The following is a 14111-nucleotide window of genomic DNA, read 5'->3' on the forward strand; positions in this document are numbered from 1 at the left end:
CTTTCACTTCTCCACCTTGGTCCATTTGTCACAGCCAAGTGCACTGCTATCCAGTTGTCAACACCCCGGCCACATGCCGCTTGGATTATTCTCATGTTTAGAGACCATGTTGTCATCACCCGTCCTTGCGGGCCATCGCAACAATTTTATCATTTCAACCCTCATCTTCTTCTTCAATAGCTCGAGCCTGTTGATCCTCTTTTGGTTGCAAAAGATTGTTTCAAGCCCTGAAGACGAGTCATATGTGTACTTTACCGTATTTAATGTTCTGACAATAGACCGGGTACTTTTTTTTTTTTAAACCTTCGCAGATGACACAATGGAAAAAATACATACATGGAGTGGTAAAGTTAACCACGAGTGAGATCTTGATTGACTGATTAACTGGTGAGATCTTATATGGAGAGCAATAACATACAGTATAGGCCAAAACCTCATTCCACCTCATTCAATGTGTCAATTGCTTTATTCGCATTACTATTTACATTGTAGATTCCCACTGAAAGCATCAAAGCTAAGAATGATCACATGTGGAGTTATGTACTTAACAAAAAAAAAAGGTGAAATAACTGAAAACATGTTTTAGATTGTAGTTTCTTCAAAATAGCCACACTTTACTCTGAATACTGCTTTGGACACTCTTGGCATTCTCACCTCTGGGAATGATTAAGCTCATCAAGGTAAAGCCAAGAGTGTGCAAAAAGTGACTATTTTGAAGAAACTAGAATATAAAACGTGTTTTTATTATTTCACCTTTTTTAAAGTACATACCTCCACATGTATTCATTCATAGTTTTGATCCCTTCAGTGTGAATCTACAATGAAAAATTTGTCATGAAAATAAAGAAAATGCATTGCATGAGAAGCTGTGTCCAAACTTTTGGCCTGTACTGTATTTAAGCATGACCCTGGGAATGCAAATGAATTGATGACTGCGGGGAAGCAAGATATACCCCATGCATGGCTTTATTTCAGAGAACTGATTAATGTTGTCGGCAACAAGAAGGATTTGTTTGTTGTGTGTTTGTGTCTAAAAACACATACAAATAAAGTTAATTTTTTCTAGCATTACCCAATTTAGCATTTTTTTTGTTCCTTAGCTCATAACATTAGCAAAGCTATTGGGACACAGTTTGGTAGCATAAATGAGCCAACGTTATCTTATACAACATGTGACATAAAACGGGATCTTTTCAATAACAGATCAACTATTTTGTGCATAGAGAATGTTTAGGGTGTTGCGTAATACTGTAATTGACACTAAAAATTCATTATTTTTTCAACACTTAACTTTTGTACTCAAATTCATACAACATTTCATTCTAACAGTGACATCAATGTTAAGATTACATTTTGTATTTGTCGATGCCATGTTCATTATCACCAGTGTCTTAATATGAAAAGCGCTTTGACATGTAGCCTAATGTTATATATAAACAATACGTAACGTTTTCTTAATTGTTAATAAATTAACATTGCGGTTAAACCCAGGGACTAGTGAGGCTAGCGGTTCGGAAACTGGATGGAAGAACTTGATGGCGGGTTCAGCGCGCCCTCTAGCGGACATTTACCCGCAGCGACTGCACCGCATCAGACGGCCAGAGGGTGGCGCGAGAGACACGGGACGATGGCAGTCTGCTAACATTACCAGCCGGACGCAGTGAGAGGAGCGGAAGTGCAACTGGGAAACAGTGGCTACACAACTAACTACAGTACGAACGAGGGGGGACGACGACGACGACGACGCAGGAAAACAAAGCACTTTTTGTTCCGAGGAGGGCCTGCGTTGCCTTTTACCGACGTGACGAATTGGGGGAAACGAGTGAAAACGCTGTTCACGAGGTAATCTGCTGAATTTCCAGTGTTCCCAATGTACATTTGTGCAGATTATATTGTGCGACTACATTACTTAGCAGGCGAAGCCCTAAAAGGTATCTCGTTGAAAACGTGTTCGCCTTTCTGACATTTATCTTGATGACGTAGGGAGTGTTTAAACGCACATTTAGCATGCTGTTGTTGATGTCAAGCATGGGTTTGATTGTGCAAGATGTCGCGCGGAGATTTTGCCAGGCCTGGCCATGCTAAGCTAACTCACCACCTTTAGATTGTTGACCTACGGTTCGGAATTAACGGTCACACTACGTATTCCGACAGCGAGTGATTTTACACACTACAAAGGAGTGATCTACTTGTCATGTTTCGGAAGCAGGAAGCCTGTCACAGTCCCGACAGTGACACGCTACAACGAGCACAACACGCAGTCACTCGGAAGCCAGCAGCAGTTTCGGTGAGCTGTGATTGAAGCTTAATAGGCCGCATTGCCTCGCAAATAGATTCCCATTTGGCTGCCAAATCGGTACATAGTATGGGACACACATGTGCACTGCTCCGCCTTGATGCCGTGTCTGTCTTTGCCACGCAATGAATAAGTATGCATTTGTGCCAGCTGGGCGCAAAGTTGGCACGCTTTAGCCCATCACAAAGCAGGCATGGTTGGACACAGATGGGAGGTGCTCAGCGTCACGTTACCAACTGCTCAATGGGCCGTTAGCTTTCATTTATGATTGGCCCCTGGTTTTAATTAACGTTGTCAGGCAACACTGCAAATCAAGTAATCACCTAATAGCACATTGGAAGTCGATCAAGAGATGATTGTGGATGCACTCGTTTGTTTACGTCATTGTAGCTACTCCACAACAAGTAAGACCAAGCTTAGTCATATAACAACACAACATTTAAAACAAATCCAACAAACATTTATCTATCGGTGTCATTTATGCAAAAATAAATCCTTTGCAAAAGGTTCAGACAACAATGTATAGTAATTTAAAATCTGTTTTGATGTACACAATCATTCTTTGTGTTGTGCATAACTTGCTTAAATGCTACAATTAAGTAGTTAGTAACTATCATAAACGTGTCTTGTGAACCACCCATCCAGCATTCTGCCACTTACTCAAAATTACAACTCACAATAACGTTTTGATATAACAGAACTGAAGAACATATATATAATAGTCCAGAAGAAGACTAGAGTGTATGTATTCATATGCAACTCAATTTCACGATTTAGCTCATTTTCAACGATTCGATTTTTAAAAAGACGAATTAATTGGATTTTTGCCCAGCCCTGTTTAGGTGTGTGGCATTGTTTACTTGTTTGCATTGTTGGCATAAACTTACTTGCCATCTTATTGAAAATGTTTTCCTCATGTGACTAGGTTTGGGCGTCGATGTTTGAACACTTGAACATGTCAAGTAGCAGCAGCTGATGGAAGCTCCCATATGCGATGCCTTCCTATTTGCGTCACTGATACTGAAGCAGGTCAGGAGCAGAAAGGCTGCCTGCTGGATATGTTAACAAGCATTAGTCGGGGTGAAAGACGGATTTGGCCACCTGGCAAACTTGAGGTGTGTCCAGATTATGAACAATGTAATATTAAGCAACCTTCTCGTGGCCATTCTTGACGAAACCACTGCTAGTATGTGTTGTAAATATGAATAGGGATTGGTTGCAGTTTCATTCCTTGACACGGCTAGATTTGTATTCTTGGTGAAAAACAGGCGTCGGGGGGGGGGGGGGGGGCTCACTTTAAACCCTAAGACAACAAAATATTAACTTCATCAGCAAGTAATGATCCGCAAAATATTTGCCTAGTTCTCTGTTTAGTTGAACGTCTTTTATGCCACATACCGCTTCATGAACAATTGGATACTGCTTGATGGGGTACAGAGTGTGGTCATCCGCAACCACGAATTTGTAGTTCCAGTGATGAGCCATAAGTGTGACATTCACCTTGAGACTGCTATGACTCATGCTATGACGCAAACTCCATTATTGCATGTTATAATATCAGTTTGCATTGAGACTGCTGTTCTATTTTGGCCATCTGCCAAAAATGTTTTTCTGCAGTAAGTCTAAAGTAACTGGGCGGGTCAGGGGCCCGGGTAGATAAAGAGACCTTGTAGTTTTGTAACGCAAGTTAACCAGCACCAGTGAGATAAGGCTGTCAACAGCTGTTTGTTACGCGTATCTTTGGTCACGTGGTTCAGGTTTGAGAAGGAAAAACAGATATTGACACAATTAACAGGAATTGGAATTGTTTTCATTTAATTTGTTGCCATTGTGCTAAATAAAATCTACAAGTCGTATGCGACTTGGCTTATGTTAGAGTGCTCTGTATGACATACATGTTTGATTAAACATTTACGGATATGTGGATGTGGTATAGAAGAGCGCTGATTATAAACATATAATAAACTGGGGATGAAACCATTTTTATGTTTTAGATTGGGTCAGTAGTCAGGAATATATAAACAAAATTTCTTTTTTTTTCTAACATTAACATTTCATCGTCTGAGTGCAAGCCCTTTTGAACACTTTAAATTGGTTAATAATTTGTAAAATAAATACATAAATAACACCCACATGTCTGGACTGACCAATAGTATAGATTCATAAAAATATACTGCAGTAAAATTACCAAATTGTGGCATAGGCAAATTCACCTGTATTTAAATTTGAATTGAACTGAAAAACATGCTTAATGGCGTCAAATATATTCTCTTGATAAAAATGAATTATGACGCCTCAAATGAATTCACAACACTATTAAATCATATAAGTCATTGTTGTGTGGGGTTTGCATGCATAAAAAAATATTTTGGGTGTTACAGTTTTCAATCTAAAATGACCAAAAGTGCCGAAAGATGCTTATTTTTCATTTTTTGCTATTCAAAATAGAATTTGTTGCATCGGTTCTGGCGTGTGTGTCTTGTGATTTTTGTTGAGTTTAGTTTGCCTATTCTTTCCATTTCTTTCAGCAAAATTGTAATAATACTGAGAATTAAAATAATTTTGGTCACTATAATTGTAATGACAGTTTCATTTGGACTGTACATGAAATTGGACGACCCTAGTCAGCTGCAGCAACCATTTTCTACGTTGCGGTGAGCGGTTGCACTCGGCCGTAGATATCGTGCCAACACAACACAAGCATTTCTTCGAATCTGTTTGACAAGATTGAACTAGTATTAGAGATCGAGGAGGAGTTGTGAAGCACAACAGTACTTGTTTTGCCTCGTGACACTCGATGCAGCAATTTAAAATCACAGCATTGATGTGGAAGTCTCTGTTGAATCGTATGGATAAGGCAGTAGCTTCATCTACTGTTGTCATTTTTCTGTCCAAACATGTCTTCTGTCACGTCTGCACGGAACATTTTCAGAGAGTCGCCTCTGTGTATCATCCTTCCATTTACTTCACACGCTTTTGCAATTCTTTTGAACTTGTTCAAACGTGTCTTCATGGGCAGAATCGTACTTTCGCGCCGGATAAATTGACTTGATAGCAATTTGTGCTCCCATCTTTCCAACTCAGGTGGGCCGCGCGCTTCCCAGTTTGTCGTGGTAACCCACCGCCATGCCGTTCCCTTTTGGCAAGTCCCACAAGTCGCCGACGGACATCGTTAAGAACCTAAAGGACAGCATGACGGTGCTTGAGAAGCACGACATCTCTGACAAAAAGGCCGAGAAGGTAGGCTGAAGCTCACAAAATGGATCTTGGATGGTTCTACCTTGCATTTTGTAGTCACTCATTCTGTATTTCCATGCATCTACATGTTCAGGCCACGGAAGAGGTGTCAAAGAGCCTGGTGGCCATGAAGGAAATCCTGTATGGGACGAATGAGAAGGAGCCCCAGACGGAAGCAGTGGCCCAACTCGCTCAGGAGCTTTACAACAGTGGTTTGCTCAGCACGCTGATTGCCGACCTGCAGCTCATTGACTTTGAGGTAAACGAAGAAGACAAAGCAAAATACCAAGTGAAAGAAAGGGTGTCAGAATTTATTGAATCCCAATTGGGGAGGGGGACGCCCACTCGATCAGTAAACCGCCGTATATACTGCAAAAAGGACTGTAGAAAATGTAAGAAAAAAATTGTAAAATAAGAAAATTATTACTTCAAATAAGCAAAATTATCTGCCAACAGAACAAGAAAATTGTACTTTCATTTACCTGTAAGATTTTGAAAAATAAGAAAATAATACTAGGCCCATATCAACCACTGCAGTCTTGAAACTTGTATTTCTAGACTAAAAATAAGTAATGTTGTTTTTTTCAAGCTGTAATAAATATAACTATTTTCTTAAAATACATTTTAAAAAAGTTGTTTTTTACGCTTTGATAACTTATAGGCTGAGTGTCTAGCAGTGAGGTAACAGTTCCCATTTTCTTTGTCATGACCCAGCCAGGAATTAAACCCACAACCTTCAAGTCTGAGGGTAGGCACTCTACCACTAGACCACTGAAACAAGGAAAAACGAGCTTAGAACCATATTGCACTCGATACTAATACTTGATTCATACTTGCATTTTTTCCATTTATCTTATTACTAGATTATGCAAAATCTTAAAATAAGAAAACTTATGAAACCCTAGCTCAGGGCCTTTGATGTTGGTTAGTTGTCATCTTAAAATATGAGAAATGCTTGTTTTAAGTCTCACAGTACTTAAAATTGGCTGTTAACACTCAATGCCAAGACTGCTTGATCAAATAAGATAATTAAGTAATAAGTATCTTAAAATAAGCACAATGATTTTGCCTGACAATTTCAATTTAAGTAAAAATAACTTTAAATCAAAATAAGCAAATTTAGGTTATATTTAAGAAATTATATCGTACTTAAGATTTCAGTTTTTGCAGTGTAGATTTTTTCAGTTTGTGAAGAACACTGGATACAGTTTTAATTTAATCACAAAGTTTGTGTGTTTGTATAGCTACAAACATGATATCAGTGGTATCTCTTTTATCAGATGAAGTTGTGTCATTCTTCCTCATATTTGCATCATTGAGAAGAATAACAATTTGAGCTTCAGTGGAACCGCAAATGTCAGTAGTGTGAAGTGCTGGTGAGAGCAAAGGCCAGAATTACAATTCTGAAGAGTTAAAGAATTAAAAACAGACTCTTGTCTGCAAGTAAGCTTTCAATGACTAAATTTAAATAACAATTTGATTGTTATTGAGATACCTGGTCAAAAATATTGATATGAAATGTTGTCCATATCTCAGTCCTTTTCATAGTCTAGTCTTTTTTTGGTTGGTGTAAAGAAGTTTGAGAACCGCTGTTCTACATGCATAGTATGATAAACAATTGGAGACTGCACGGTGGGTTAAATGTTGATAACTACACATTTAGAAATGTAAGTGGGCATTAGAAAGCTTTCTATGTATTGTGCTTTTCCCAGTTGGTACCGTTGTCTCAAGGGAGAGCTTATATGCATTATATGAGTGTTTGATAGGTACCTAATATTGCTGGACATTGAACAGTGTCCTCCCTGTTAGGGATGCAGCTATTAACCGGTTTTACGATAAACCGTGGTTTTTAAATGTCAGGATTATATAATAATATATAACAACACCGTTTATTTCCGCTCACAACAGTCCGTCAGTTTAAACTCACGTGCTACTCTTCTGTTTCCACACGGCCCATTTAGCGGGCGCACGACAACACCGGGCTCAGCCTTACTGGATAGGTCGTAGGCCGAGCCTGTGTCCAAATTCACAAGGCGGAGTCCTCCGAGGGCTGCATGATGACATTCTCGGTGGGACTCGACAGCACGCACGGACTTAAACGTGAATGGACTGTCGGTCAATGCGCTACCGACAAGCAGCATTGACAATCCATTCGTATGTAAGTCCGTGCGTGCTGTCGAGTCGCGCCGGAAGCTGACGTCATGCAGCCGACAAATTCGGCCCGAGACTTTTGAAGCCGCCGGGCCGCCATCTTGGGACTCCCAAGAAACGTATCTTGGCATACGCATTTGGCTGCAAAATGCCTACATGTGTAGCGGTAAACTGCACAAATCTGTTGTTTAAAGGCTGTGGACGAACATTGTACTTATACCCAGTATGATTGAAATTGAACAAATTTGAAAGATGAAAGAAAAATAGGATTTTCTTTAAGATGAAAGAAAAAGAGGGTACATACCTTTCAATTGTTATACATAGTGCCCAGGCCCATTCTTTATATTTTATTGTTCAGTTATTTATTTTCACTTTGTTAAAATAAACGTAAAGTTAAAGCCAATTTGAGCAAAGTTCTGAAACTCTAATATTTAATATTAATTTTTTAACTTATTTGTGTGCTGTATTTGTTTTAAAAGGCAGCAACTTTTTTATTTCAGTTTAAACATTTTCAAAGAATGCTGATGATTTATTTTTTATGTCTATAAGAATAACCGTAAAACCTTTTTTTTTCTCAGACTATAATCATACACCAAAATCTGAAACCGTTGTACCCCTACTCCCTGTTTTTTTTTTTACAAGAAATACTGCTGGGTGCCAGAAGACACTAAAGTTAAAACATCAATGATTGTAGGTGCCAATGCTTGCCTGTCTCATTTCTTGTAGTAGGAATAATTATTGGTGTATTTTGACATTAACTTGAAGTTTTGAGTCATATTGCTGGCAAAACGCGGATGGTGACACCTTGTCCGTGTTGATGCAGAACAAAGCACTGTGTTCCTGCCACGCGCCGCAGCAGATCTGCTCACTCTGCTTCCCTGACTCATCCACTTGTGTCAGACGTGGCTGCGTTGTGTGATCTAACACTTCTTCTTTCATCCTCCCGTATACGATACTTCGTGCCGGTAGATTAGGGTTGAAAAATACACATCACAATACAATATGTAGAGGTGTTCAATGTTCTTCTTTTCCAGACCAATAACAGTACAAGACAGTACTCACTAATACCAAGTACAGATAACTAGAGTACTTTTGATACATAAAATTTAACCTAATTATGATTCACTGATGTTAAACTGCTGCAGTATAGCACCATCTACTGCCATGGAGGACTTATTGGATGTTGTTTGCCCGAAGTATCGGTAGCTGGTATCAGCAGCCTCCATGAGTACCCGGTATCTTAAAATAAGGCTGATATCAGTACTCACCCATTCCCACAAATATGGAAGTGTGTGGAAACGCCGTCATCTTAATTTCCTGTTTTTGTTTTTGCCTCACTGGCTTGGTTTTGGAGTGTGTCATGAAAGTATGTCTTCATTGTATTCTGCTTCATCAGCCATTTATGTCTTTATTGATATATTTAACTCACAGGGCAAGAAAGATGTAGCTCAGATCTTCAACAACATCTTGAGACGTCAGATTGGCACTCGGACACCTACGGTGGAGTACCTCTGTACCCAGCAGAATATACTCTTCATGTTACTAAAAGGGTAGGAAACGTTTTTAACGCTGCGCTCAAGTAGAAATGAAAAGCATGCTAACAACTTCTGCAATGTTGTCTAAATGTTAGAGATGTCATATTTCTTAAAGGGGAAGTCAAGTCAAAAATTTTCTTTACAATATGTTCTTGGTGCCCTCGGTACTGAAAATGACATCACAGTACCTAAGGGCTGGGGTAACGACCAATCACGGCTCACCTGTTTTATGGGGGTTGTCATGTGCTGAACGCTTAGGCACTATAATGTAATTTTCAGTTGACAGGAAGGGGCAAAATGGCCGCCGCCGAGATGGACGAAAACGGGTGGGATTTGCTGCTTAATTCATATTCCACAAACATAATATTAATTCATCAGAATGCTGTGTTTAGCTCATTTGCTCCCAAAAATGTATAAATACGTTTGATTTTAAAGTTTACCATGCTCCCAAAGATGTATTAATACGTTTTTATGCTAGAGCATACAGAAGGCTTCGATGCAGCCTCTCAACTGAAGAGAATGCTTAAAGCAATGGTAATTACAAAAACGGCCAGCAGGTGGCAGCAAAGTATAAGAGATCAACCAGGGCCATGTAGCAAAAAGCTGTTTCCCCCACTGTTTTAAACAGATTTGTGAATACTGATGAAACTTAGCTTGATTCTAATGCTAATTGCTGCAAAATGGAAACAGATACAAATATACTTTTGATGAAAGAAGAGACTCTAATCTTTCTATTGGTAGGTTCCATGTTTTTATAGCAATAGTACACAATATTCTGTGGGCCTTGCAAAATCAGTCAAGATCCAATAAAACTGCCAGGAACGAAAGAGGGTTGCTTCAGTGAAAATGTCTGGGAGCGAATGAGCTAGACAAGTGAAGGTGCATAGAACATGGTATTTATTGTACATTAAGTTTTTTTAATTGAATTCTCCTTGAAAGATGGCTGAAATGTTTCTTGTCAGATTAACTCCTGCATCTTTATCTGAAACTACAAAAAAACAAACAATACTCTGCTGTGTGTGTTTGTATGTGTAGGGTTAATACTAGTTGTTGAGTGGTCCTTGTTGTGCTGCGCAGGTACGAGTCTCCAGAGATTGCCCTAAACTGTGGAATCATGTTGAGGGAGTGCATCCGACATGAACCCCTGGCCAAAATCACACTCTGGTCGGAGCAGTTTTATGACTTTTTCCGCTATGTAGAGATGTCCACCTTTGACATTGCCTCCGATGCATTCGCCACTTTCAAAGTAAGTGCGAGAAATACGGTTGCCCACCCACAAACACTGAATCATTTCCTGACGTTTTTCGTGATCACGACATGAGCATAACATTTTGGTAGGACAACTATATACACTCTAATTGGCTTTCTTATTCACACGTATTGGAAAGCATGAGAAAATCCATGTGTTTACTATTATTGATCATTTCCACCAATACACAACTGACACACTTTAACCTAAATTGTGCGTTACAGTTCAGGGTTCTCAATCTGGGATATTTTGTTCTATGTTTTTGTTCAGAAAACATAAGAGCGGACATTGTCATGAACAAGTTTTAATTTGTTGTGAATTTGATTGTAGGACCTCCTCACAAGACACAAGCTTCTGAGTGCAGAGTTTCTGGAGCAACATTATGATAGAGTAAGTGTGTCTAGTTCCCCTGTCAGGTTGTCATGTGTGATACTGAAGACATCATCAGTGAGGGAATAAATTGTGTACATTTACTGCTGATGTTTGAATTATTCGTTTTTTTTGTCAGTCATACTCTGTGAACCCCTTCAGACCCATAGATGGTTGCAGTGGACATGACATATTTGCGTGTCCAAACCAATAAATCGCATAATTTGGATGATGTCAACACTTCTGCTTTATGATTGGCTCTTAACTAACCAATCGCAAGTTGATTTGCATAATGTTCATGTACATTTTTTTTTGCATATAAGCTTGGTAAGTTTACAACACGTTACAGCCATATTATCCTGGCGTCCACTACAACAACTACAAACATAAGACCCCCCCTCCCCCCACACACAAAAAAATTCCATGTTGTTCTTAAGAATCAAAATCAGCCCACATAAAGAGAAATAAATTTTGCCCAGCAGAAAAAAAATTTGGGGGGGGGTTTGTGTGTGAAACTATTCCTTGTCTCAATGAGATTATCAGTTTCTGTTTTGCATTTATTCCCTCTGTAGTTCTTTAGTGAATACGAAAAGTTACTCCACTCTGAAAACTACGTGACAAAAAGGCAGTCTCTCAAGGTAAACGCATGGATCCACACCCACAACATATGTAAATGAGCACCATCTAGTGGTGAACCATTGTCGGTATTTTCTTAGCAGCCACTCGGCTCTTAAGAAGTGAACTGAATTGATAAATGATTTGTTTTCTCACTGTGAAATGACAGTTACTGGGAGAGTTACTCCTTGACCGGCACAACTTCAGTATCATGACGAAATACATCAGCAAGCCTGAAAATCTGAAACTCATGATGAATTTGCTACGTGACAAGAGCCGCAACATTCAGTTTGAGGCCTTCCACGTTTTTAAGGTAAACTCATTCAGAAGGAAACCAAAAACGCCTTTACACATCACATGATGCTAAATTTATTTACACTATTTGTTGTTGTTTTTCTATGAATGTCAACATATGCCAGGTGTTTGTGGCCAACCCTAACAAGACCCAGCCCATCCTGGACATCTTATTGAAGAACCAGGCCAAGCTCATTGAGTTCCTCAGCAAGTTCCAGAACGACAGAACAGAGGACGAACAGTTCAATGATGAAAAGACCTACCTGGTCAAACAGATCCGGGACCTCAAGAGGCCCGCCCCGCAGGATGCCTGAGGCAAGGTGCCAAGGACAACGAAGGGGGCGGGGCCACAATTTCTTGATTGCTTAACACCTGCTTAACAGACCCATCAGCTGCTGCTGTTCTGGTTTCTGAACCAAATTTCCAGAAACAAACTAAAAACAACAAACGCATTTCAAGTTGTTGGGAAGTCACCGGCCCATCAAGTGAACATTTTTGTTTTGTTTTCCCTACTAGAGATTTTGTTCAAAAGAAAACAGTAGATGCTGCTGCTTTCATGCACCTTGAACCACATATGGTCCAATAACACACAAGCCCGTCATAAACAAAAGCCAATGAACCATAAGGTACGCTTCAGACACACACAGGAAGCCAAGATTTCAGTCCTACACTCTGATACACACAAGATTATGGCCTCCAACCTTTGTGATGGAAATGGTACGAGAAACATGGTTGTATGCTGCATGCCTTGGAAGGTGCCAGATGGGCAGATCTGCACCTGACGGCGGCGCTGCCGCGGCGGCCCGGCCAATGTGGCTGCCATGTTGAGGTGTCAGACTGTGACATGCACATGCGTCAATGCCTTCATCCAATACGATGGTGACCTCCTGCGTGCTGTGTTAAATGACCCAGCACTGAAAATACTCGGGCAAAGGAAGAGAGATGTAACTTCGGAAAGCCCAAAAGTCCTCTCTGTATTCTTTTCTTGGACAGGGAGAACATGTACATATGCCTTTTTTCTTTTTTTTTTGCTTTGTAGATTTTGTTTTGTTTAACCGTTACATAGGAATATAATATTGATATAAACATAACGTTAATGGTAATCAAATTTGTAAACCTTAAGCGAGACAAGTGTCAATTGTTTTTACATTTCATTTTACTGCTGAAATGGTTGCTGGGTTTCTTGTATGTAACTTAAAAGGGCAGCTCCCAGTTAGCTACCTGACAGAACATGAATAAAATGCACAAAGAAAGAAAGTGGAATTATTAGAAAATAATCCGTTCTGTCAGCACCTTGCTGAATTGGGTGGCTCGAACATCACTCCTGGATAGGAAAGGAAGGTTGAGATCAGTACTGCTTTAATTAAAAGCTAATTGCCTGCTTTGTAACTAACTGTAGATTGGCGGTGCAGATCATCAATATGAGTGATTGGTATGTCCCTCTTCATTCGGAGCTATTGGCCTGTTTCTTGGGAAGTGCTTTTATGGTAAACTTAGCAGGACTTTGGTCGCTTTCCTCCTTCCTCTAAGGGTCTTTTAATTGAATAGAAGTCCAGTACAATGATGAGTGTTCAGCAGTCGTGGCTAGGAGACTTTTTAGGTGTGATGGTTTGTCTTTATTGGACACATTTTTCAACAGAATTGCAGTGAGTTGACAATAGTCCACATCATGGGAACTCATTTTAGATCAAACAGATAGTAATAAATGCATATAGTGCAGGCCACAGCACTGTTCAGAGCCCAGCCCCTCCATGCACATTGAACATGCATGTTCCTACACTGGCTGTGCATGATGCTGTACTAATGGTGATGTACTGGAGTAGTTAATTTAACAACTTTGACATGTCACATTGAACTCTGCTTGTATGCAGCTTTTGACACCAATTTCAGCATAAAACGTTTGGGTGCTTTCGGAAGTGTCAAAGTTCTGAGCCGATTGAGAATAAAGAAAAAAGTTTGAAATAAAGTGATGCTGATATTTTTGACTCACTGTGTTAGTGTGACTGGTCTTGGGGTAACAAAAAAAGTCATTTGGATTTTATTTTCAATTATTGTTTTTATTAATAATATTAGCATTTACATAGGTTTATAGTCCAATTTGCCTGATTTCAGAGGTGTTTTATTTTGAATTGTAGCAGATATGCATAAAAATACTGGATTCATTGGTTGGTGTAGTGTCCACCAGAACTACATTGGTTTAAAAAAAAAAAGGATATTTAAAAAAAGGTATTTTTTATGAAATGTCTCCGTTTGCTGACCAAACCCAGAAAACAGGTGAGCAGCGATTGGTCACTACCTATTCCTAACCTTGCCAGTAAAATGAATTCTCGCGGTATTTGTGAGTACACAAACACCGGAGAATACA

At 39.5% G+C, this 14111-nt stretch overlaps 1 protein-coding gene across 1 annotated transcript; it reads left to right on the forward strand.

The window, feature by feature from the left end:
* The first annotated feature begins 1639 nt into the window (after window positions 1–1639).
* Window positions 1640–13731, forward strand: cab39 (calcium binding protein 39). Its single transcript, XM_086081185.1, has 9 exons — window positions 1640–1842; window positions 5381–5536; window positions 5628–5792; window positions 9116–9234; window positions 10297–10465; window positions 10799–10858; window positions 11410–11475; window positions 11622–11765; window positions 11872–13731. The coding sequence occupies exons 2-9, from the start codon at window positions 5423–5425 to the stop codon at window positions 12058–12060; spliced, it is 1026 nt and encodes a 341-aa protein (XP_085937311.1). The 5' UTR covers window positions 1640–1842; window positions 5381–5422; the 3' UTR covers window positions 12061–13731.
* The last annotated feature ends 380 nt before the right edge of the window (window positions 13732–14111 follow it).

Source organism: Leptonotus elevatus, chromosome 7 (genome assembly GCF_054856555.1).
Source record: "Leptonotus elevatus isolate MCC_2025b chromosome 7, RoL_Lele_1.0, whole genome shotgun sequence".
NCBI lineage: Eukaryota > Metazoa > Chordata > Actinopteri > Syngnathiformes > Syngnathidae > Leptonotus > Leptonotus elevatus.

Bases quoted from the DNA above. Each gene is read 5' to 3' on its own strand.
- cab39 (XM_086081185.1), top strand. From the start codon at position 5,423: ATGCCGTTCCCTTTTGGCAAGTCCCACAAGTCGCCGACGGACATCGTT. The intron at 5,537-5,627 runs GTAGGCTGAAGC...CTACATGTTCAG, and splicing joins CTGACAAAAAGGCCGAGAAG to GCCACGGAAGAGGTGTCAAA. The intron at 11,476-11,621 runs GTAAACGCATGG...GTGAAATGACAG, and splicing joins CAAAAAGGCAGTCTCTCAAG to TTACTGGGAGAGTTACTCCT.